This window comes from Lethenteron reissneri, chromosome 11 (assembly GCF_015708825.2).
Source record: "Lethenteron reissneri isolate LAM-NWPU_2019-01 chromosome 11, ASM1570882v1, whole genome shotgun sequence".
In the NCBI taxonomy this organism is placed as follows: Eukaryota; Metazoa; Chordata; class Hyperoartia; order Petromyzontiformes; family Petromyzontidae; genus Lethenteron; species Lethenteron reissneri.
Genome location: NC_083789.1, coordinates 7,055,265 through 7,080,451, shown reverse-complemented (window position 1 = coordinate 7,080,451; position 25,187 = coordinate 7,055,265). Strand labels below are relative to the sequence as shown.

General features: G+C 50.3%; 1 protein-coding gene across 2 annotated transcripts; it reads left to right on the top strand.

The window, feature by feature from the left end:
* The first annotated feature begins 415 nt into the window (after nucleotides 1–415).
* Nucleotides 416–24,899, top strand: LOC133341381 (SERTA domain-containing protein 2-like). 2 transcript variants are annotated; one of them, XM_061549938.1, is made up of 2 exons: nucleotides 416–577; nucleotides 20,592–24,899. In XM_061549938.1, exons 1-2 carry the CDS (start codon nucleotides 575–577, stop codon nucleotides 21,720–21,722), a joined length of 1,134 nt encoding a protein of 377 aa, XP_061405922.1. In that variant the 5' UTR covers nucleotides 416–574; the 3' UTR covers nucleotides 21,723–24,899. The 2 variants fall into 2 exon arrangements, with proteins under 2 accessions (XP_061405922.1, XP_061405923.1); XM_061549939.1 differs by lacking the exon at nucleotides 416–577 and adding an exon at nucleotides 15,768–15,941.
* Nucleotides 24,900–25,187: the final 288 nt, after the last annotated feature.

The following is a 25,187-nucleotide window of genomic DNA, read 5'->3' as shown; positions in this document are numbered from 1 at the left end:
TTTTAAACAGTTATTGCTCGGGGTTACGTAGTTCTTAAAGAATACAACGGGCGTTCGTTTAAGAGACTGCGCCGATTTTCTTGCACCGTCGCAGTATGTTGGTGCTTTCGCGCCGCTATCGGCTATTGACAATGCGCGCCTTTGTGGCGAGTCCACACTTCAGACGGGCAAGTACAAAGCGGCCCTCCCTACCTACCTGCGCCGGCGCGAGGCACTTTTGCCATATGAATTAGCGCGGCGACGACCGGATTGCGCCAGTTTTTTTTACTTAATCTCGAACCCCCGCGACTCGTCCTGCTGCGCCCGCCCTCCCCATGCAGCCCGCCTCGCACTTGCGTCACTCCGTGTTGGTTTGGGGGCGGTACCCATTCGGCTTGGACGTCATCCGCATAAAAAGGGCTCCGCCAAACCGCGGGAGGGGGCGTTGTTTGTGCTCAGTCGTCTCGCAGCCGCCGTCTCGTTCAGCGTTCCATTCAGTGTACGGCGTTCGCTTTTTTTTTAAACACATCTCAGCGCCGTGAGAATCGGCCCCCATCGTGTCGCCTCTTCCTCCATACTCCGAAGTTGGAGAGACATGGTAAGTGGCGTGCGTGATACAACTGTGGTCATTCTATCGTTTCTACGTGTGATCGATACCTGTTACGGTACTAACTATAGCAACACGCCCGCGTCTGCCCAGTGACTTTAAGGTGTCGTAAAGAGGTACACGTGTGCGCTGTGTATGCGTGTGTCGCTGTATATGAAATACGGTACGTAACGCAGCGTGTGATCACAGGGTTACGCGAGTACTACTTCGTGCGTTGCGCACGGTAGCCCGAGTGTGGAGTTAGTTGCAGTTACGATCTCTTTGATGGGAAGGAGGTGGAGTCGGTGATGAGTCACTTGCTCTGAGTTCTGGCACTGGTCGCTTTTACCGAACCCCTCCTCACTGAATCACCGGCCACCCCCCCCCCAGGGGCCTTACCCCACCCACTTTTCGCCCGCCCTCTCGATTTTTTTGTGACCAAGGTCAACTGCGAACGAAAGGGAATGGGGGATTGAATTTTCAAGTAAATCACTTTGCTCGCAATAGGTGTCGGGTCTGGGGGTACATGCTCTTCGCTTTTGATGGTGGTGGAAATTATCCGTATCTATGACGACCCGGGTCGGTCTTTAAAATGATAGTTAACCATCTTTGGCTTCCATGCACTAGGTAACGGTTATTACGATTGTCCGTATATAATGATGAGTATATTATGACGATTATGAGACTTGGTATTCATGAATGGACAGCCATCCTACTATACTTTTGTTGCCCTTACCCCACACCTCCGATTAGCACGGTTGGCTTCGTACGATGCGAAAGAAGTTCACCATAAATTACGTGATCGTTTTATTTGTAATGCTTTCAATTGAGGTTAAACGCATACAGTGTATGAACTGGTTGGCTGTTCGTTCATTCTATCTGTACGGGGGTGCACGATAATTACAGAAAAGATTATCCAATATGAACGAACCTTTTATCAGAACTTTAAACCTGGCTAAATTAGTCAGCTGGCCAAAACTGGGAGACATAATTAGCTTGTAAAGAACGAGAGAAGTATAGAGACGATTGTATCGGTTTTCACTCACTTATTTGGCTCGGCTCTACTAAAAAGAGACTTGCAGATCAGACGTATTTTCTCGACTGCTAAAATAAATGCCGTCTCCTCCAGGCAATGTGTATTGCGTTCATTATAACGAGCCCCAGGTTTACCTAACAGTGAAGTAATCGGTTCTGTTAGAGAAAAACCAAGTGGCCTTCAACAGGACAAGTGAGAGTTGGTGGCTGGTGGGCTAAAATAACAACGGAATGACATCCAAAGGGGGGGGGGGGGGGGGGAACGTGCCCAAGAGCTCATTCGCCGTCGAGATAGAGCGATGAGGTTGGCTTGTGTGCAGGTGCTGGGTGAATTATGGCATCAGAGGACCGTGAAGGATTGTCGACAGCTTGGGGGAAGGCCTTCATCCAGCAGTGGATTTATGGCTGGTTCGTTTTTGGCATGAATAAGGTACTCAGCCCAACCCTGATGGTGACGTCATCGTTCATGTAAGTTGGTCAGGCAGCTTTGAACTGGTTCCATTACTTTTTTACATTTACACGGCTGAAATTTATAGATCATTTGGGGGTGAGCAGCATAACTTCCAATCATAGGATTCATGATTTCCCATTCGGTCCGGGTAAAAATTGGTTCTATCGTAGGCATCATCATTAACACCATTAACTGCTCAACAACTTTAATTGTTGACATTCTCGTTGAAGATAATTTTGTTTTCCAAGGTGAGACCTGAAGAGACCAGAATCACAGTCATTCAGATAAGTACAAAAATGAAGCGAATAGAAAATCATCAAAAACAAAAGCTGTACTTGATAAATCGAGCATAAAATTTACTTGAAAACTGTTCATAGCACAATTAAGTTACCGAATCATTCAACAGATGTACAGTCATTGCAGGAATATATAGAATATACGTGTGAAATGAAATTGCAAGTGAAGTTGTATACCATCATATCAGCTGGGTGCTTATCATTGGATCAATAATCTTTTATTGTTATCGGCTCAATATGCATAGTCACTATCGTCAGCATGGACTCATTCTAAATTATCATGGACTCAATCCATAATTGGCAAGGGCTCAAAAAAAATATCCACCACCGACATCGTTCTCATCGTTATTTTCCAGAGCTTAGCACCGTACAGCTCCAGATAAATGTGCCGGTATATCAATCTTTAATTAACCGAGCATGGAATGATCCTGTCTTCGATGCGCGTGGCAATTCCGCTTGTCCTTTATTACATGTCCCCGCGGTGTACAGCTGCATATCCCAGACTGTCGCTTAGCGATGGGGGAACGCAGTAACACGCAGGGCACGTGCCTTGTAACAGAGTGTTCCGCGGGCAAGGGAACACCGTGTCCTGGCTCCCAGACTGCGTCTCTAGCGTCTACAAATGGGAAAGTTTAGACCTACAACAGTTTGTACGCTCCGTGGCCCCCAATGTGTGATATTGTAGAGAAGGGATCTCGTTGTGCTTTCTCTGCACGTGTAGTAGCAGGTAAATGTGCATGCCCTTGCAATTGCTCGCTCACGCCACTGCTACGTTGGTAAAATATATTTGAAGAGTTGGGAGAACCCACACTTTACCCCACCACACGCAACCCGTCGAGCTATTACAGTGATTGTTAAAGTCCGTGAAAACCGTAGGCTTTTGCAACAAATATTATACAGAATTAGAGGCCGATCGAAACTGAATTTTTGGTTTCTGCCGAAAACGAAACCAGACCGAAAGTAAAAAATTGACTTGCAGACGAAACTGAAAGTTAACTTTTTGGCTTCGGCCGAAACAGAAACTATTCCGAAAGAGGCAATTTGCCAACTTTCGGCGCCGGTCGGCCTCTATCCAGAATAAATGTTTTTTGGGGGTTAGACCGCGTAAATATAAACGTGTCGTTAAACAAGCCACCACCCAACACAGTCCATTAGTAAGGGTTGTCACGTAAACAAAAACCTGCCAATTAGTTACTTCAGCTCAATTTAAATAGATTCTCAAATTAGTCTTGACCAGTAATAACTAGTTTTACCCAATGGCGGAGCCAGGATTTTCAGGTAGGGGGGGGGGGGCAACCCCTCCAGCAATGAAAAATGATAGAGGAGTTGTTAGTAAGTAAGGACTTGTTAGTAAGTAAGGACTTGTCCCTTGCTTTTTATTCGACGCTTGTGCGGCGATGACGCAGCCATCGATCAAGGGTCGAATTCGAACCGCGTTGTGTGATCGACATCGTGCTCGCTGAAGGTGAATTCTTTCAGGGAAGTCGTGTACTGTATACGCAACTGCGCACAATTATGTGAGTCACGTATAACTGCTTTGCCGTTACTTATTGCCAATGATGGACTCAGACTATTGTCCTATCATCTCATAGAGTCCCTGGCACATACTATGCTACACAGTGGCAGTGGGGGTCGCAAAATGCCTATTTATTACGAATAAACCCCAATGATCCGATCGAAATTATGGATTTCGATCGGATCATTGGGGGGCATGTGCCCCCCCCCCACTAGCTCCGCCAGTGGTTTTACCCAAAATCTCAACATCAAAATCAATGGAATGTCCTTGTTGGCAAGCGTGTTCTGCAACTCCCGACAGTTGTGTTTGTGAGTATTTTATATTTATTTGGCGTTATTTTTAGCCTCATGCCCCTGGTCATTCGTCCCGTCTGACCAACGTATCATTAACCACAGAGCTTTGAGTCTCTTTTAAAGCGCACTGGGCGAACGTCGTGGTGACGTCACCACGGAGCTACCTCCCAACCCATCGTGGCTCGGTGATATGTACATTCCAGTGACGTTTTCGAAGGGCTGGGTAATTTTTTTTTAAATTGGCACAGATATGGTCAAATCTGCGAACAACTAGAAACACCAGAAAGTCTACATGTTCATAACCTGGGCCACCAAAATATGACGGCTTCGAGAGTTGATTGGTTTCATTCCCCGTCCCCCAATCACAATCTGTATAGGGGGGGGGGGGAATCCGATGAGCTATAAAGCTCTTTTTCGCAGATGTCCAGTAGGTGCTGGTCAGTAAGTTACAACAACAAACGATACGAAAATCGCAGGGGGGGGGTGGAATAATTACACCCCTAATGGATGGATAAGTGGCAGGCATCATGAGTGGCTCGACATTCATGGGCCCGCTGCCAGACCCACTGCACTGCATTCTCAGAACAGGAGTTTGCCTCCAGGCCACGGTGTTCAGTTGTGTAAACTTGTCCTCTACAGACGGTTCAACGCTGGTGAATCTTTACAAAGGAAAAAAAAATCATTGCCCCACAAACATAGTTACACTATATAATATCTCCATTAAAAAACAGGTTAATTTCATGAATACAAACATAAATTCCCTTCTAAAATCCACCACTGGATGAGGGCACCCACCACCACCCAGGACCTGTTATCGATCTCAATTGCCGTGGCCGGGAAATCGAACCACTCCACTCATCCTGATACTGGCAATGCAAAGAATTGCCTCTTTCAAAAAAAACCCTTAACGTCACATTTACGCAACGGGTACTAAATCCCGTGATTTATGCATTGAGTTGAGCTTGTGCAGCCTTTTAATTATTTATTAATTTACTGCTTTGGCTTTACAAAGTCTGGCTTTTCGCGCTGGCCGTGCCAGGAGTGGTTGGACCGGTCTGGTCCCTGCACGCGCTCAACCCCCGCGGCGCCGCGCCTCGATTAGCATAACGCACGCGCGCGCGCCACGCGTGTCTCTCTGCATTATGCTAAATTTTCGCTGATGCTGCAGCTCCACTCCGGCAAGATGTTACGTTGATCTTCTTTTGCACCCTAAGTCACCAACCGTGCAAATCGAAGGTGCGGGGGGAAGGACAACTGATTGAACACAACAAAGCAGTTCTAAAGAAATGAGTTTGTCAATCTCGTTTTAAAAGTGCTTAGCTACAGTGGCTTGCTAATGTCGGAATGAAGGAGCCCTTCCAGACGGCCGCAGAAGCGCACCTGAAAGCGTGCGATGCAGCAGTGACTGTCTTCGACGGTTAGCCAAAAGCATCTGTGAGGATATAGAAATGTATATATGGATTCTAGATTTGAAGCTTTCGTGACTGCAAGGATTCCGGCCGCAGAAGTCACGTAGGTAAAAAATGAAATAAAAATTAATACAAATCAAATATTTATTTTATAAAAATTAATAAAAATCTAATATTTATTTTTATAAATTTTAATTTCATTTTTACGTGACTTTACCGAAAGAACTAAGTATGTATATATGGAGACATTGCTTGTTTATTTTGGTATTTCAGACGCACTCCCAACTTTGGCTTGCACAGGAAGGGGGGGTGGGTGTCGTCTTATAATCCAGAGAATGGGCGGCTCTCCCGTGCGCTGCTGTGACGTGTTGCGCCACGCACCGGTTGGGTCCGCGTGGGTTCCCCGAACGGATTGATGCGGAAATTCTTTCGTGGTTAAAACTCGCGTGAGCCTTTTTAGGCGATGGTATGTTGGGAGAGGTCTTAAGAATTCGTGTCAAGAATTGCGAATGGCTACGTGAGTGGGTGTGTGTGCGTGTTTGTGGAGCGGTAGCATCGTGCGCTAGGAAACCGACCACCTGGCGTGCGAGTTCGATTCCCGCTCACTGTCAATAAATTACAAATATTCCCCCCCCCCCGTCAACTCAATGAGTACAGTAGCTGGTGCCGTGTGTACACGTCAGCACCGGGGAGACAAAGGCGGCCTCGTACGGCATTCCGGTCTTCCCAGAGTTGTTCGTCAACGAGCGGGCACACTTGCCCTCCCCCCCCCCAAGGTGTATTATGCATGGAGGCTGCTCTTTGCCTTCGTGTACACGGAGGCTGTTTCACGGCGCGCGGCTGTCGGGTCTGGCCGTAGCCGCTGCTGATCTGCACGCTCTCCGGGGACATTCCATTCCGGTAGCCGCTGCATTACAGGGACTCTGGACGCGCACGCGCAAGCGCTCCGGCTGTTCGACGCCAACCGGTAAAACCGGTAACCGGTTCCGCAAATCCCCCCCTCCCGTGACTGCTTCTGTACGCCAAGAGAAACCGTTTCGGGTGGAATGTTTGTAACGCGGCGTGCAAAGCGATTGGCACCGCGCGAGAGCGGACAAAACCGCACGGCGTCCTGCATACGCGAGATGTCGCACTCGCTACTCAGTTTCAAGGGTGAAGGCGCAGCCCTGCAATTGCGGTTCTTTTTTTTAAATCGGCTCACTTCACACGATATTCGTCAGTGTAATTGGGTCGTAAATTACATTCACGTATTTTGGGAGTACAAAAAAGACCACACATGCATCCATATACTGTGCTGTATATGGCCAGACAATTGAATACAAAGATAAATATCCCCCTTATAGCCTTAACATTCTGTTGGGGCAAGCGCTGTTAGCGAGCACCCAAGAAGGCTGGCACGGCACACGACGGGATGGGTGGCCAGCACCACGCCCGGCCGCCTTTGTCTCCCTTGTGGCGATGTTTACACACGGCACCAGGTACTAATTTGAGACTTTGAGCCATGGGTTAGTCGACCCAGTGTCACGGGACAGACCCAGCAGGTGCCACGGGTCAGTTGACCCAGTGTCACGGGACAGACCCAGCAGGTGCCACACGGGTCAGTCGAACCATGGCACCTTCTGTGTTTGCTGCGTCTGTCCCGTAACACTCCTGCCAGCAGCGGGCGTACGACACTTCACGTGGCCTCAACGTGCACCTAGCCTGGCACAGGCGCCGTGGTGACGTCACCGCCACTGAGTGGCGAGTGGCGGTTGTTTGTTCAACTGTGCACGCGCCTCTGCTGCCTTAAGTCAACGCGCTCGCTGTAAAACAAGACGATATATTATTCTTGCCACACGAACTTTAATAGCCATAAAATCTCACAATTTTTGCTTAACAGGTTCCCCAAACACACAAACACTCGCTCGGCCCGTCTGTTTTAACTGCTGGCGTCAGTCTCGCAGATAAAACGTCGGGGTGGAGGAGTTTACTCTGCTGAGTTATGGTGGTGGTGGTGGCTTAGGGAGGGGACGATGATGGTATTGGTGGTGGTGGTGGTGATAATGGGTGTTGCTGGGGGTGTGTGGGGAGCGGGAAGTTGTAGCAGATTAGCGTGCTCGCAATATGAACCCGGCTACCCGAGTTCGATTCCCGCTCACGGCCAACACCTGTGACAATTATCTGAACCGGTCCTGGACCTCCCCGAGGTCGACTCGGCCTCAAATGAGTATCTGGTGCAGTGTTTAAAAATCATCGCCGCTGGAGAGACAAAGGCGGTCCGGCGTGGTGCTGGCTACTCACCCCCTCGTCCCTCGTGTACCGTGCCAGCCTTCATTGGTGCTTGCTAACAGCACTTTCCCCAACAGTCTGTTATGGCTATTCGGGGAATCTTTGTCTTTTGTGCAAATGTGCTCCTGTCCAGTCCTGGGCTGTTTCAGTCAGAGCTGGAATCAAAGTGGAGGGGGGAGGGGCATTTTCACGGCAGGTCACTGATCTGATCATCATCATCAGCCGTGGTCAATCCACTGCTGGATAAATGCCTCCCCAAGCCGCCGCCACCACCTTTCTCAATCCTGCAATTAATAATTCGCTCGGCACCTACGCACAATCAGATTTTTTCATCATTCCTTCTGACTCGTGGACGTCCTATTAGTCGTGTTCCATTCCTTGGCTGCCAATCCGTTGCTATCCTTGACCATCGTCCATCATTCCAGCGACACGTCCTTGTCCAAGCCCAATTATTTTCCTAGCAGTTTAAATTATACCAGGAACTTGGCAATACGAATTCCCCAATTCACGTGGGTCCCTCTTTCTGCCTCGCACGCGTCTCTCCATCGTGGCAGGCGCGATAAGAACACTGACGAATTATTTACACTGACGAATTACTTACACTGACAAATGGCTGAAGGGTATTGTGAGGCCAACCTGCGAGTAGCCATTGCCCTTCAGTTTTAGTAGTGGGAACCGTTCCACCGCATGCCACGCATACCTGTGCGTAGGTGACTCGTGCAGAGGTGACGTCGCTCAGGCATGCCTGCCACTGCCCTGCCGTTGCATTGTGAAAGAGGAACAGTTCTTCTCTCCCCACCTTCCCCCAACCCCACTCCTCCTCCTCTGTCTCTACACTCGTACACAACTACCAAGACCCCCCGTGGTCGGCAAGACGCTTGTGACACGACAGAGCGCTGCGTGGGAGTTCAACTGCAGGTCAGACATCAATTGTCAAAGGCGCAGGATTTTCCCAATACTGGTGGTTTCCGCGACGCGACACTAAAGTCTCCTTCGCTCAGATGCAAATGAAGTCGTTGCACGCGCCTGATGATTGGTAAACGTGATCCCGTCTGACATTAAGAGAGGCGGAGAGTAGTTCAATGGCACCATCGCACTTAGATGTCCTTTCATCGAATCTCCACAAACAAAGATTAAAAGTATTTCTCACGCAATTCATCGCCCCAACGGGCCACAACCTTATTGGCTCAGCACAAGAAAATTCCGGATCGGTCCCGACAGTGTCCCACGAAACAGGCCCAACGCCAATCGATACTGGCGAACCCGCCAGATGTAGCATTGCCAGGGACCCTCCTCCCTTTAAGACGATGTACGTGCCGTGAAGAAGGACCATTGCCTGAAAGGTCATCTTTTATATGATTTAATATATTTCATTTCTTATATACTTCTTCTTTAAAGGTAGAGCATTTTACGAATGTGAGTTTATATATATATAGTTATTTGCGCTGTGCACCACTGCAAATGCATTAGCAGCTTCACATAATTCGTGTAACCTTCATAAGACAGGTCCTAGTTCAACTCAAGATTGTATATAATGCACATCATCTCAATGCGCCATGCAGGACATTTAACTTCCCCCATCAAGTGTAGGCGCAATGCGTGCACGTGTTTTACGTGTGCCCTCGGGGGACGCGGAAGAGCGCGCCGATTGCAATGAATCATCAGGCACGTGCAGCGTGTGACGACTTATTGTGCTTTGGAACGCAGAATATTAGTAGACAAGTTCACACAGCAGGGGCCCTGGTGGGTCAGGAGGACTGGAGTTGTTGGAAACTCTGGCACAGGACATTTGATTTATGCTGTGGCTAACCATTACGTGTTATTTTGTTACACAACGTAAATCATCTTTACAAATGTAACCGGTAAACTGCCTTCTTCATGTTTTGAGAACGCATGGTTATTGCTTGGCACGGCTGTGACCGAAGCAAAGTGTGACATTTACACATTATTATGATGGAGCCCAGACCCATTTAATTCACTTTACAATCATTAGAATACTCGACCACCACAAGAATCACCAGCACCGCTGGTGTTGCGATCGAAAAGTCGTGATTTTTATTATTATTTTTCTATCTACGTGACTTTACCGAAAGACTCAGAGAGTATGTTCTACAGGTAGATGTGCAGGAAGTCTCTATGCACCTTAAACCATGTCAATCGATCTATCAACCTCTATTTTATGTGCCAATATCGCCCTCAAAAAGTGGGCATCAGTGCACATCACAGGGCCATAGAGCAACAAGAATGAAAAAAAACATTCACGACCTCAGCGGCTAAAGACAGACCGAGTTAAGTCAATTTGGAATTAATTTCCTTTTAGAGGAAGGCTCCTTCACCTGGCAAGTAACCTTCATGCAACGTCTACGAATCCCGTGATTCCGTGTGCGAGTTGAGCTTGTGCATCTGTTTCATTGATTTGTTAATGTTTTACCGCTCTTGGTTTTTATACAAAGTCTGGGGTCGCGTTGGCCAGGCCAGGATGAGTGGTCGGGCCGGTCTCATTCCTCAACGCGCGAACCCCCGCGGCTCTTCGCCTCGATTAGCATAACGCGCCTCGATTAGCATAACGCGCGTGTTCGGCGCGTGCCTCCTACATGATGCTAATTGTGCGCCGATGCTGCGGCTCATCCTTGTGCACAATGTGTGCGCACGTGCGTTGCACGTGTACACGCAACCGCACGTCGCCACCCAACCGTGGTGATCGGAGGTGCGCATGATAGTGATTGCAGCGGTGGTATTTGTGGGTTAAGTATTGTTGATAGCTGTTGCGGTGGAAATGGTTGGTCGTGGTTGTGATGGGGAGTAATGGTGATGATCGGTGGTGGTAATAGTTGTGAATAAGGGCGATGGTGATGGCTGTGGGGGGTAAATGGGGGTGATGAAGGCGATCGTTGTGGTTGCGAGTTGTTGTGGCAATGATGGTTATTATATCGGGAAGTGGGAATACATTTTGGGAATTCCGGCTCTGCTCTTTTCAGAGTTTAGAGTATTTGGCTGCTATAAAATCCCACGTGATAAGCCACTTCGTTGAGCTATCATTTGTGGCCAGGTCACTTCTGCAAAAGAGCTACATAGCTCAGTGGGGCCTTACCTGGTTAAATAAAACATTGTTTAGTTTAGTTCTTAGGGGGGTTCTCCGCTGATCAATATACGAGCGGGGGCGGTTGTGGTCGTGGTGGTGGGGGGGACTGGAAGATGGTGTGCGTGGAGGGTTGGGGAGGCGATTAGCATGAGAGGCGTCGTGTGGGGTGCCCAGCGCGAGATAGCAGCTCGTTTACAACACGACCGACTGGTTTTACAAAAAAAACAATGGGGTTTTACATATAAACTAAAGAATAAATAACCAGATTAGAGTCCGTCTTGACGTTTCGTAGTTCCATTGGCCTTCTTGGAGGCTGTACCAATGTCCTTGGAACCCGTGTCCCGTGTTGACCAAGGGAATTGGAAATTATTGTTCCATGAGTCTCATATGGGACGACGGTCTAACATGTTAAAACGTGATGGGCAAAGACAAACCTTCGTCTCAAATTTTAATATTTTTTTACGCCAATAATTCCCCACGGCAGCGCACACATAATGGATAATCGTATTGTATTAGAAAAACAAAGTTTGGCTGGCTGGTTGGCTGGCGGGTGTGGGACGGACGGACGGTCGGTCACATCCAAAGGACCGTTCAGGTTGCTCGCTGTAATGATGTACGTTGAACTTCTTTCGCACCGTACGTAGCCAACCGTGCTAACGTCGTCAGGCGCGGGGAATTAACATATAGACTTAAGACAAATTCCAACTTGGTCAATTACATTGAGTTGCTTACTATGTTACGTAAGTTTTAGTTTGTTGTACTGCCCCCGCTCCTCCGATTTGCACGGTTGGCTGCATACGGTGATATTTAGACCGGTCACCGGACATACAATACCCCTTCAACCAACCCGCACTGACCACAGTGTGGTGAAGTATTGTCAGTGGATTTGCGAGCTGTACACGAATGTATGTGTGATGTGCTGGATGCTGTAACGTGGCGGCCTGCCTAGATGCGAGCTCACAGCACTTGACCCCAAGAGTCTGTCGGGCGTCATGGGGGGTCGTTGTCTTTATTGTGTTTGCGTGGTCAGTGTACGGCCTCTATCTGAACGTCTATGTCAGTCTGTTGTTTGTTTAATTCTCTATGCGTGTGTTGTTGTTGTGTTGTTGTTTTGTTGTTGTGGGTGAGTGGTAGTGCAGCGGTCAGCTTGCTGCGCTACGAACCCGGAGTTCGATTCCCGCTCAGGGCCAACACCAGTGGCAATTAACTGAACCGGTCCAGGGCCTCTCCTAGGTCGACTCAACCTTAACTTAATACCCGGTGCGATGTGTAAACAATCGCCACTGGGGAGACAAAGGCGGCCGGGCGTGGTGTTGGCCACCCACCCCCTCGTGTGCCATGCCGGCTTTCGTAGGTGCTGACTCGCCAACAACACTTGCCCCAACGGTCTGTTCAGGCTATACGGGGGACCTTTTTCTTTGTTTGTGTTGTTATTGTGTTCCTGTTATTGTCGTGCCACTCTACCTGTGACTGAACCGCCCGGAATGCGACCGCTGTCGTCAGAATTGGGAAGTCGTGTAAAGTTAGAGCCTGCCCAGTGCTCGGATGGGTACCACCATCACCACCACACCATGCACCACCATCACCACCACACCATGCACCACCATCACCACCACACCATGCACCACCATCACCACCATGCATCACCACCACACCATGCACCACCACCACACCATACATCACCACCACATCATTCACCACCACCACACTATGCACCACCACCACATCATTCACCACCACCACACCATGCATCACCACCACCACACTATGCACCACCACCACACCATGCACCACCACACCATGCACCACCACCCCATGCACCACCACCATACCACCACCACACCATGAACCACCATCAACACCATGAACCACCACCACACCATGCACCACCACCACACCATGCACCACCACACCATACATCACCACCACACCATGCACCACCACCACATCACCACCACACCATGTACCACCACACCATGCACCACCACCCCATGCACCACCACCATACCACCACCACACCATGCACCACCACCACACCATGCCCCACCACCACCACACCATGCACCACCACCACACCACCACCACACCATGTACCACCACCACATCACCACCACACCATGCACCACCACCACACTATGCCCCACCACCACACCACCACCACACCACCGCACCACCACCACACCATACACCACCACCACACCATGCCCCACCACACATTGTGTTAGAAGCTGCTGCTGCTGCTGATGTGGGGCTGCGCGTGGCGAGTGGCAGAGGGCACTGACCAACCAGGGTGAAGTATGGTCAAATACACCCCACGACCCGTAACAGTGTGAGGATGCCCCCACCCAGCAGGGGATTGCACATGCCGTGCCACTGAATGGTTGCGAGGATGTTTGTCTCGAAACTCGTTGGTTCTTTCGGTAAAGTCACGTAGGTAGAAAATAAAATAAATCACGACGTTTCGGGCGCAACACAAGCGTCCGTCATCAGGTGGGAAAGCACGGTCTGCTGCAGAGGCAGACTGTTTTAAAAAAGCTTTTAAAGCAAACTGTTTTAATAGCTGCACCTGATGATGGACGCTTGTGTTGCGCCCGAAACGTCGTGATTTATTTTATTTTCTACCTATGTGACTTTACCGAAAGAACGAAAGAGTATGGATTCCTGCAGCCACGAAAACTTCAAATAAATTTGTTTTGTCTCTGTGAGTGGTGCGCACCAACTGTGTCTGTGTGAGTGTGTCTGTCTGTCTGCGTGCGTGTATGTCTATGTGTGAGTGAGTGTCTGTCTACGTGCGTGTATGTCTATGTGTGAGTGAGTGTCTGTCTGCGTGCGTGTATGTCTATGTGTGAGTGTATGTCTATGTGAGTGTATGGCTATGTGTGACTGGGGTGTATGTCTGTGTGAGTGAGTGAGTGTATGTCTATGTGAGTGTCTGTGTGAGTGAGTGTCTGTGTGAGTGTCTGTGTGAGTGTCTGTGTGTGTGTCTGTGTGAGTGTCTGTGTGTGTGTCTGTGTGAGTGTCTGTGTGAGTGTCTGTGCGAGTGTATATCTATGTGAGTATGTCTGTGTGAGTACCTGTGTGAGTGTCTGTGTGAGTGTATGTCTATGTGAGTATGAGTGTCTGTGTGAGTGTCTGTGTGAGTGTCTGTGTGAGTGTCTGTGTGAGTGTCTGTGTGAGTGTCTGAGTGAGTGTCTGTGTGTGAGTGTATATCTATGTGAGTGTCTGTGTGAGTGTGAGAGTGTATGTGTCTGAGTGAGTGTCTGTGTGAGTGTTTATGTGAGTGTCTGTGTGAGTGTCGAGACACACACCCACGCCACTGCTCGAGCAGTGACGCATCCGTGACGAGCGCTTCCCGCTCGTGATGCTGCCTGCAGCTGGGTCAGTGACGCGCTACCACAGGGGTGATGGGGGGGCTATGGGAGAGGAAGATGATGATGGTGGTGGTGATGATGGTGGTGGTGGTGATGGTGGTGGTGATGGTGGTGGTGATGATGGTGGTGATGATGATGATGGTGGTGGTGATGGTGGTGGTGATGATGGTGGTGGTGATGGTGGTGGTGGTGATGATGGTGGTGGTGGTGATGGTGGTGGTGATGATGGTGGTGGTGATGGTGGTGGTGATGATGATGATGATGGTGGTGATGATGATGATGGTGGTGATGATGGTGGTGGTGATGATGGTGGTGGTGTTGATGGTGGAGGTGATGATGGTGGTGGTGGTGATGATGATGGTGGTGATGATGGTGGTGGTGTTGATGGTGGAGGTGATGATGGTGGTGGTGATGATGATGGTGGTGGTGATGATGGTGGTGGTGATGATGGTGGTGGTGATGATGGTGGTGGTGATGATGATGGTGGTGGTGATGATGGTGGTGATGATGATGGTGGTGGTGATGATGGTGGTGGTGATGATGATGATGGTGGTGGTGTTGATGGTGAGCGGTAAGCCTAACGGGGTTAGCACGCCGCGCTACGAACCCGGCGCCCGAGAACCTCGTCCTGGGTTTCCCCTAGGGTCGACTCGGCCTCAAATGGTGCGGTGCGTAAAAACATCGTCACTGGGGAGACAAAGGCGGCCGGGCGTGGTGTTGCCCCCCCTCCCTCGTGTGTGCCACAGTGCCGGCCTGCATATGTGCTACACGCTAGCAGCACTTGCCCCAACAGTCTGTTACAGCCTACACGGGGGATCTTTGTCTTTGCTGCTGCTGGTGATGTTGGTGGTGTTTGTCTCTGGGGGGGGCGGTGCATGGGAGGAGCTGGGCGAGGGGGGAGGGGCGAGGTGGGAGGGAGGGGGGAGGGGCGAGGTGGGGGGGAGGGGCGAGGTGGGAGGGAGGGGGGAGGGGCGAGGTGGGGGGGAGGGGCGAGGTGGGAGGGAGGGGGGAGGGGCGAGGTGGGAGGGAGGGGGGAGGAGCTGGGCGAGGTGGGAGGGGGGGGAGGGAGGGAGGGGGGGAGGAGCTGGGCGAGGTGGGAGGGAGGGGGGAGGGGCGAGGAGGGAGGGGGGGGGGAGCTGGGCGAGGGGGGAGGGAGGGGGACGCGTGCGTGTGCCGGGGGAGGGCAATGTCCCGAGACCACTCGGGGCCGGGCGTTCAACCGGGGAGGACGCACGTCACTGGCCACTCGGTCGCCCCGGGATTCCCCCCCACCATCATCATCACCACCATCATCACCACCAACACCACATCACCACCAACACCACCACATCACCACCATCACCACCACATCACCAACACCACCACATCACCACCACCACCACATCACCACATCACCACCACACCACATCATCACCACCACCACATCACCACCACACCACCACCACATCACCACCACCACATCACCACCACCACCACACCACATCATCACCACCACCACATCACCACCACACCACCACCACATCACCACCACCACCACACCACCACCACCACATCACCATCCCCGCCGGCTTGGCGTGAAGCTCGCCCGAGCTCCTTCAGCAGAAGCGACGACTACGGCGCCAACGCGGCTGCCGCACAGACCTGCGAACAGGCAGGTAACCCGGGACTTTGATACACACACACCACCATGAACACTCACACAGACACACACGTGTGTGTGAGAGTGTTCATGGTAGGACTCGGAGGTGCTTGGGGCTCATAGGAACCATAGGAACCTGGGACTCGGATGTGCTTGGGATTCATAGGTTTACTGGGACTCGGAGGTTGAGCGAGACTCATGGGTACATGGAACTCGTAGGTGCTTAAGACTCCTAGGGACCTGGGTCTCGTAGGTACTTAAGACTCATAGGTACTTCAGACTCTCGTAGACACTTGGGACTCATCGGTCCATGGAACTCGTAGGTACTTGAGACTTGTGGGTTACATGGTGCTCAAGTACTTGAGTCTCATAGGAACCTGGGTCTCGTAAGTGCTTGAGACTCATAGGGACCTGGGTCTCGTAGGTACTTGAGACTTGTGGGTTACACGGTGGTCAAGTACATGAGACTCATAGGAACCTGGGTCTCGTAGGTGCTTGAGACTCATAGGGATCTGGGTCTCGTAGGCGCTTGGGACTTGTGTAGGTGCTTGGGACTCATGGGTCCATGGAACTCAAGTACTTGAGACTCATAGGTACTTGTGGATTCACAGGTAATTGAGGATCAGATGTACTTTAGACTTAAACGTTCTTTAGAGCCTGGTACACTTGGAACCCACGGGTACCGAGTGCCTCGAAGAGAACTCAAATGTGCCAGCGACTCGATATACATCGTGATCCTCGTGCTTGACGGGACCTGCGGTGCTCGAGACGACGAACGAGGCACTCGAGACTTTTGATTTAAAGCTTTCGTGACTGCAGGGATTCATATTCTTGGTTCATCCGGTAAAGTCACGTAGAAGGAAATAATAAAATAATATAAATATGAAACAATATTTTATATGTAATTTATATTTATTTTCTTATTTCCCTTCTACGTTACTTTACCAAAAGAACCAAGAATATAATCGAGACTTTTTTTGACCGCTTGCCAACTCAAAAGGGGGGAACTTTGGAAACTTTCCTGGCTGAATGAGTGGGTGACGATCTCCATGGAGAAGGGGGGGGCGGTGGTGTTGGTGTTGAGGGGGGGGTACTACTCCATTGGGGGGCTGCCTAAGGAGGAGGAGGAGGGGGGGCTCCGAACAGGGGGGGGGGGGGCGAGAGGCGCCGCCGATCAAGGGACTCGTTCGGACCCCACGGGGCTGGGGGTCAGTGGGGGGTGGGTGGGGGTCAAAGTTTCCAGGTATATTTATTGAATCCTAAAACCGGGCGCAACTCTTTATTTTATATTATTTGGATCTTTCGGTAAAGTCACGTAGATAGGTTCAAAGGAAATAAAATAATAATAATAAAAATTACCAAACAAATATGAATTCCAGCAGTCACGAAAGCTTTAAGTCAAGATTTAACTCCTTTGTTACCGCCCCCCCCATCTGAAAAGTTAGAAGGTTGTCGCCTGTGGGGAGGGGAGGTGTGCGAGAGTTCCACCACGGGCTTTTGTTTTGAAAAAACTCAATTGAGGCCACTGTCAAGGGGGAGGCGGGGGGGTCGTCAAATTCGCCACCGCCCGTGATTGATTGACAGGCCCTGTTGTTGTTGTTGTTGCTGCTGCTGTTGTTGTTGTTGCAAAGGGTACGTGTGCGTGTCACACGTGTCGTGTGTGCAGCAGCCCTTCCTTCAATCCACTGCCGGATGGGGACGGGGTTATCTCTTGCTTTGACCATACTTCACCGCGCCGGTCGCAATGCGCGAGGGTTATTTTGTTGAACGTGACCGGCGTGGTGAAGTATGGTGAAGTCAACCCTCGCGCCAATCGAGAGAAGGGTGTCTGGCTTGCTGTGCTGTGTGTGTGTTTATGCTGTTTCTATCCGTTTTACTGTGATACTATTTGTTTAATAGTTTGTGTATTGTTTTCTGTGTTGTTCGTTATTGCACGTTGTGTGTTGTGCTGTGTGTTTATGCTGTACACGTGTTGTGCCATTTGATGTGTGTGTGTTATGCTGTGCGTTGCAGTGCTGTTGTAGAGCATTCTCTTGTGTGCTGTGTGCTCGTACTGTGTTTGTTGTGTACGTGTGTTTGCTAAGGGCGTTATGTCTGTTTCATGCTTTGCCTGTATGCGTGTTGCTTGTGCACGTGTGGTGTAACTTGTGTTGTGTATGCTGTGTGAAGTGTGTGTGCGTTGTATGCTGTATGTTAGGGTACATGATGCAGTGTGTATAGTGTAGGTATGCGTATGTTATGCTGTGTTGTTATTTGTGTCATTCTGTGTTACGCTCGGTGTTTGATGTTGTGTTTATTGTCCATTGTTATGTTACTTGCGTTATGCCGTGCGTTAAGTCTATGGAATGCAATGTTTACATATGGGTCACTGTAAGTTCTTTACGGGGGCCTGTATATTGGCCTCTGTATGAGTCTCTTGTAAGTGTGTGGATCTGTTTGTCAGTGGGTGTCTTTGTGTGGATATATGTGCAAGTCTCCATAGATCTTCTAGTCTGGGTATCTGGGTCTTTCTCAGTATGTGGATTCTTATGTATATAAGGCTATGGTCAGTCTGTGGGTACTGTGAAAGTCTCTGGGCGAAAAATCTACAATTCTCATTGTAATGATATGGATTTGTTTTAAGTCTGGTTTAATATTTGGCTGTGACTATTTAAACCCACGTCTACCTTTAACAATATACATTCTGGGCTCAGTGGGTTAACTGACTGTAACTGAAGCTCATATCTCTGTCTGTCTGTCTGCACCATCTGTGTCTGTTACAACGGTGGATATTTGGCTTGACATTTGCTCGGTATTGCAGAGAGAAAACCCCGTTTTGAAAATAACAAGGAAGTTCACTGCAATTTCAGCTGTAAATCATTCATCCAGGAGGCGCTTGTGCTTGTAGATTAGCTTATTATAACCCAAGAACATTTGCGTCTTAAAAGTCTGCTGATGGGACTCATAATGTCAAAAAAAGTCCCGGTGTTTACTGCTTCAATCAAATGCTGCTGTGGAAATCTTTGGTTCAGAGGGCACGTAGGGTGATGGACTAAACAAACATTATTTCGATATTACTTTAAACCCAAGGAACCTATGTTTTATACTTTCTGGTGAGACATACCACGAAAAAAACCCTGCCCAGGTTTTGCCCGTATAAACACACACGTCCGCTGAAGCAAAACTATTTGTTTGGAAAGCTCGTAGGCTGATGGGGGACGTAAGTTGTATTTCCGTGGTTGCGGTGAAACAGCCACCAACCCGTGTGTGTGTGTGTGTTGGCATTCGTTGTTGTGCGGTTCGACAACGGACACAGGGTCCGAGTTCGACAATCGTTGCGGCGACGAGAGCTTTTCTTCGCGGACGTATCGGGAAAAGTGAAATCCCGCGGCCCAATTTCCCACGCGTGGTCAAAAAGGAATTTAAGGGGGTGTCCTGTGGCAGCCGGTAGCGGTGAGGTCACCCCGACCAGCTCTGCGGGGAGGGGGGGGAGATCCCTGTGTGAAGGGGATCTCCCCTATACCGAGGGGAAAACTCGCATGGTGACTGCTGAGAGCACTGGGAAGTTTTTGGGCACTGACAGAGGAGGGGGAGTTGATGGTTACCTGCTGAGTGCCCCCCTCCCACCCTGATTTCAAGGTGCCGATTCGGGCATCAATTGTGTTTTTGTAGTGTCCTTTGTGGTGTTGTTAAGTGTGCGTTGCGTCTCCTCTGCGTTGCATCTCTGTGTTGTCGCCTCTGCGTTGCGTCTCATTTGTGTATTTTCATTCGCTCTGTCTCGTTTGTATCGTCTCATTGCTCTGTGCTCATCTATGCCATCTGGTTGTGTTTTGTTTTACCGCATTAGTCTGAGCGTGTGACAGCGTTATCATATCATTGGCAAACATCCCTTGGCATCGTTTTTACGCTTTCGATTTGTTACACTTTATCATCGGCGTGAGAGTTTTTTGTTTATGAATCGCAGCATTTGCACTGTTCTTAATCAACATCCTCCCCTTGACACGGTCGTCTTCTTGCGAGTGACTGCATGAATGGCAACCCACAATGCTACGTCCAGATTAGCTCGGCCAGAAAACGGCTTCGGCTGATGTGGGGGGGGGGGGGATTTACTTTCGTGCCTCCGTTGAATGGTTGGAAGTTTATGGAGGTTCGCTACCACCCTGCGGTCGGTGTTTCTGCAGTCGCACGCGCCGCTCTGTCTTTCGCCACGGAGGTGGCTACGCAACGTGGCCTGCAATGCAGCGCTGCGGAGTTAGTGAGGGTCGGTGGCTCGCACGATTCTTTGTGGAACTCCCTCCCCAGGTGGGTGTCGGGGACGTGCAATACCCTGGCTCGCCAGGAGACGGCGGCACAGTGTTGCCCTCTGGCACGCGTGGGTTTTGCGCGACCGCTCCAGTTTCCTCCAACATGTATAAACGCTCATGCATAGGCTAAAGACATCTTGATATATAGTGAGCCGCAGAGCTTTGGGGGGGATTTGGCACTGGTTCACCCGCCTCGCTGTGGCTCCTCCTCGCACCTGAGTCGTCCCTTCATGAGCGATTAAATACCGTTTGGCACGTTATTGTGATAAACTGTGACGTGGTGGCGAGACGCCTATCGCGACGTTGAATCTGACCCCGGCATCCCTCTGACCGCCTCTTCATCGCCTGTCCACCTGTCCCCGCCCCCGCTGCTTGTCACGCAGGCCATCGAGGCAAAGCTGCTGAGCCGCTTTGCCAAACGCAAGCGCGCCGGGGACTCCTGGACCCGCGACGATCGCGGCCCGGGCCCCGCGGCGATGACGACATCGGCAGCGGATGACGACGACGACAACGACGACAACGAGATGGAGAACACCGAGGCGATGGAGGAGGAGGAAGAGGAGTGGTGGACGGTGGGCGAGGACTGGGCCGAGCAAGAGAGCCCCCCCCCGAAGCGGTGTCGCTTTGGGGGCGGCAGCGGCAGTGGGGGGGACCGCCCCCCGGACTCGGAGCTGATGCAGGGCGCCCTGTGCCTGTCGATCGCCAAGATGAACGCGTACCGCGCCCACCGCGAGCCCTGCCTCCGGCGCTCGGTGCTCGTAGCCAACATGACGCACCGGCTGAAGAAGGACATGCGTGCCAAACGGCGGAGGCGCCGCTGTGCCGTGACGGCGCCGACGGCGACGACGACGCCGGCGCAGTTCCTCGACGCGAGAGTGACGACACCGCCGATCGACCTCGCGACCCGCGGGCCGCTCGTGCCCGACACTCCGTCGAGGGCTGCGCCTGCCGAGATTGATGCCGCGGCAGCCGTGCGGTCACCGGCGCCGTGGAGCGGTGGCGAAGAGTCGCGGCGCGGCGCGTCGGCGGCGGCGGCAGCTGCGTCCGCTGCAGCGCCAGCAGAAGCGGCGGCACCTTTCGCGTGGCCTACAGAAGAGCTCTTCTGGAAGCCAAGTTGCAGCTGGGACGAGGGCACGGAGCTGTCGACGGTGTCGCTGACAGATTCCCTGCTGCAGGCGGCCGGGCTCAGCGGCCCTGATCCCACGTACCTCGCCATGGACCTCTCGCACACGCTCGACGACATCTTTGCCGAGATCGACACGGCGCTCTACGACTTTGACCTCTTCTCTCCGGGAGTGCTCGCGAGCTGCGCCGCTGGCAGCACCGGCGATGGCGGCGCAGCGCCGGTCTTGGCGGGCGGTTACGGCGGCGGAGAAAGCGATGGAAGCGGAGACCCGTGGCTGCGGTGCTTCCCGGTGGCGTGTGGCAGCGAGGCGTCGGGGACGCCCGCATCACAGTGGAAAGCGGAGCTCTCCGATTTGGAACACATCATGGAGGTGCTCGTGGGGTCATGACACCAGGCACAGGAGTTGTGACCCCCAGGCCCAATAAGTTCCGTCTTATTTATTAAATATGGAAGGTGTACTTTTTGCAGAAGAGAAACCCGAACCATTGACGGAAAACGCAGACGTTTGTGTGCGCGCGCCTGAAATGCGTTTTTTTATTTTATTGTTTTGTTACCGTAAACGTCGTTATTTTAAACCTACAAAGGCAAACGTAGGTAGACACTTTTAAACGGTGGCGCGAGATGATGGAACCTCAAGCAACGGAACTGAAGCCTGACCCAACATGCAACAGCACAACTTACTCCATTGCCATGTGATGTCAACAATGAGTTTTAATACACAAACCCCAAACTTGACGACAAATGCACTCGGGGCCGGCTTGTCAAGGGTTTAGCCGACACGAGCCGGGCTGTTGGGCCGAAGTGTTGGCAGCATTGCTGTCTTGTAACCCCCTCTCGCTGAAAATATTCCCCGTTGCCGCGTGCGTCTGCAATGCACGCTAATTTCGACTGTCAAAGAAACGCCAGTCTCAACAGATTTTATTGTTTGCGTGCACGATACACGATGTTACCTTCAGGGAAAAGGTAGAGGAGTCGAGCGCGATAACAACGATGCGAAGAATATTACACTAAAATCTCGAATATTGAGTTGAATTGTAGCCCCCGAATTTTAAAGATTCTTTGCGGACCTGTGGGAGTGCGAATCGCTCCACGCCTTCTTGCGGACCTGCTTGTGGACCTGCTTGTGGGAGTGCGAATCGCTCCACGCCTAGGTCACACAGTTGGCAAGGGATTCATCTTTTGCTGAAATTTTTTTCTGGGGTCCTCCAGAGGACTAGATTAAACCAGCGGGGGTGGCACGTGGTTAGCAATAGTAGCCGTAGCCAGACGTGTGTCTGTAGGTATATATTCTGGGTGTGGTGTGCCAGGGTACCGAAATGTTTTCTGGGTCGCCAACCTGAACCCTGGTCACGCACGGACGTGCACACATGGTAACCCGTGTTCATCGTCCTTGCACGGGTTCGACAAATGAACTGCAAGGGGTGCCAATGCCACCCGACTGAAAGTTTCCTGGAACCGTTGCCCGTGTGCGTGTTCACGCCGGCTGAGTGGGTGGGGGGCGTACTTACCCCCCCCCCCCCGCCCGATGAAGAGTGACTTTAACAGCCGGAATGTTGATCAAAATATGTATTTATACCGGAGGAATCGGATGAGCGATAAGGCTCTTTTTTCACTGATGTCCAGTAGATTTGTATAGTCCTGACCAAGAATGTAGTCGTGGTTGTGGGTGGATCTGGAGCGCAAAGGGGAAGGGAAGTGGGGCGAGTAGTTTTTGTGGTTGGTGGTAAAAACATCAGCACGACAGCGATTAATTTAATTGTCTTGAATTGAAGCTTTCATGACTGCAGGAATCCATACTCTTTGGTTATTTCGGTAAAGTCACGTAGGTAGAAAAAATAATAGATCACGACGTTTCGATCGCAACGCAACCAATCGTCGTCAGGCGGAAGAAAGAGGAGGTAAGCTGCTGATGCAGGCTGCTTGTAAAGGTTAGAGATTTGCGTAGCCCCAGAGTCATAAACGAAGTGGGGGGGGGGGGGGGGGCTAGTGATGTTAAAATGAGACATTTGCATGTAAATGTACTGTGTAAATGTGATTGGCATGTCAATGTAAGCTCGCAGCGCGTCGTCTACCTACCTGATGTTTCATTAATTAAAACAAAAATTCCAAATTTAGAACCCAGTCATAACTCGGTTATTGGCAGCTGTTTAACTGCAGCTAAGAGATGTGGTTCCCTGTCGATGTGTAGGAGTTAATCTACAGGTCTCGCGGCAAAACAAGTGTTCCCGCCATGCGTGCTTTGCGTTTTGGTATAAAACTGAACTGAATTAAAATGGCGACCAAGCCACCACATTCCTCTGGCTGCTAATCCAATGCCGTGGTGAGAGCAGCTATGAGGTCATCTACCATTATAATGGTTTATCTAACAGGCCTTGGTGTGGCCAGGTTGCCATGGGCCATTCATGCAAAGAGTGAAATGTGGGGCCTCCTGCAATATCTCACCCTCACCCCCCACCTCCTGACTACGTAGGCCGGAGCTTGGTGCTTCTGGTCCAGTTACACCTTCTGCACACTCGAAAGCTGCACCTCTGGTTCCCAATAATGATAGTTTCACACGGGGCGGTTGGGAAGAGGACACAGCGAGGAGATCTTGGGTCAACGGGAGTCTGAAATTTCACTCCACTGTCGCCTCGAAGTAAATTTGGCATGGAACCCATCAATGGGAGCCAGGGCGAAGATAACTGGGGGTATGGACAGTTCTTTATGCAGCTCAATTTCCAATCTGTCCCATAGCCCCTTCTTGCGGCTCCTAAGTGGATTATTATTTTGTTGATGATTACTGTCAACCCAATGGTTTCACAGGTGTTAAGTAAAATGCCATCCATCACACATTTAGAAAAAGTGTATACCCTTTTCATGGGATCTGTTAGCCCACTACCTTTTACGTATTACATTCGAAGCTATGTTAAGATGTGTATTCTAAAAGCCAACAAAAATGCATTGTGTATGTCTGAACATAATTTAGTAGTGTGTATGCATGTAAAGGTTGATCCATTTATAGATATGGGGAGATTCCAGATAAAGCTAAATTTTATTTAAAAGCCTCTACTCGCGTCTCACCAGTTTCAACACACTTGATAAATTGTGTAACACCTCCACCCCCCCCCCCCTCTCTAAGATACCGAGCCATCACTTTCACATTGCCCCTTGAGAAGCAGGAAGTAAGTGATCATCGTAAATCAGTAAGGCGTCTTTATATTTGAAAATAAGCGGACAATGTCTCTTTCACAAACGTGTGCACAGAGCCTTCCGGGGGCGCATAATTTCGGCAGCATTGATACAAAAATAGGCAAACTCTGGGCCAGTTTTGATAAACAGTTGTCCCATCAGCAGCAGAGTCGGGCTTGCTTGTGGTGACGCTGGTGAGCCAGATCTTACAGGCAAGGGGCTCACTGTACGACGCAAAATTCTAAAGCAATCCATAACTTGAAATAATCTTGAGCTTCGCTGTGGAGAACAATCTTACTAAATGTTCTCCACAACGACGCTGTCATTTTGAGTTATTATCTATAAATGGATCACCCTGTGTCGTGTGGAATTGAGGACACATTTTAAAGACTTTTTTTAACAACAAAAACTGAATCGTCGTAATTAATCGGGGATAGTTTTTTATCGCGCGTTTAGTTGGAAATTAGTGATCGACCAGTTTTGAATGTTTCTATTTTTTTATAAAAATTACGTGATTTTGGTACTGTGGCCTGCAATATAGATGTTTGCGTGTGTCGCGGCCGTTTATTGGTTCGTGGCCAGCAATAGTTAATATCGTTCTTATTATCGCCGTTTAATTATTAGGAGGTACGGTGCATGCGTTGAGAGTATTTGACTCCTACGTGATAAGCCACTTCACTGAGCT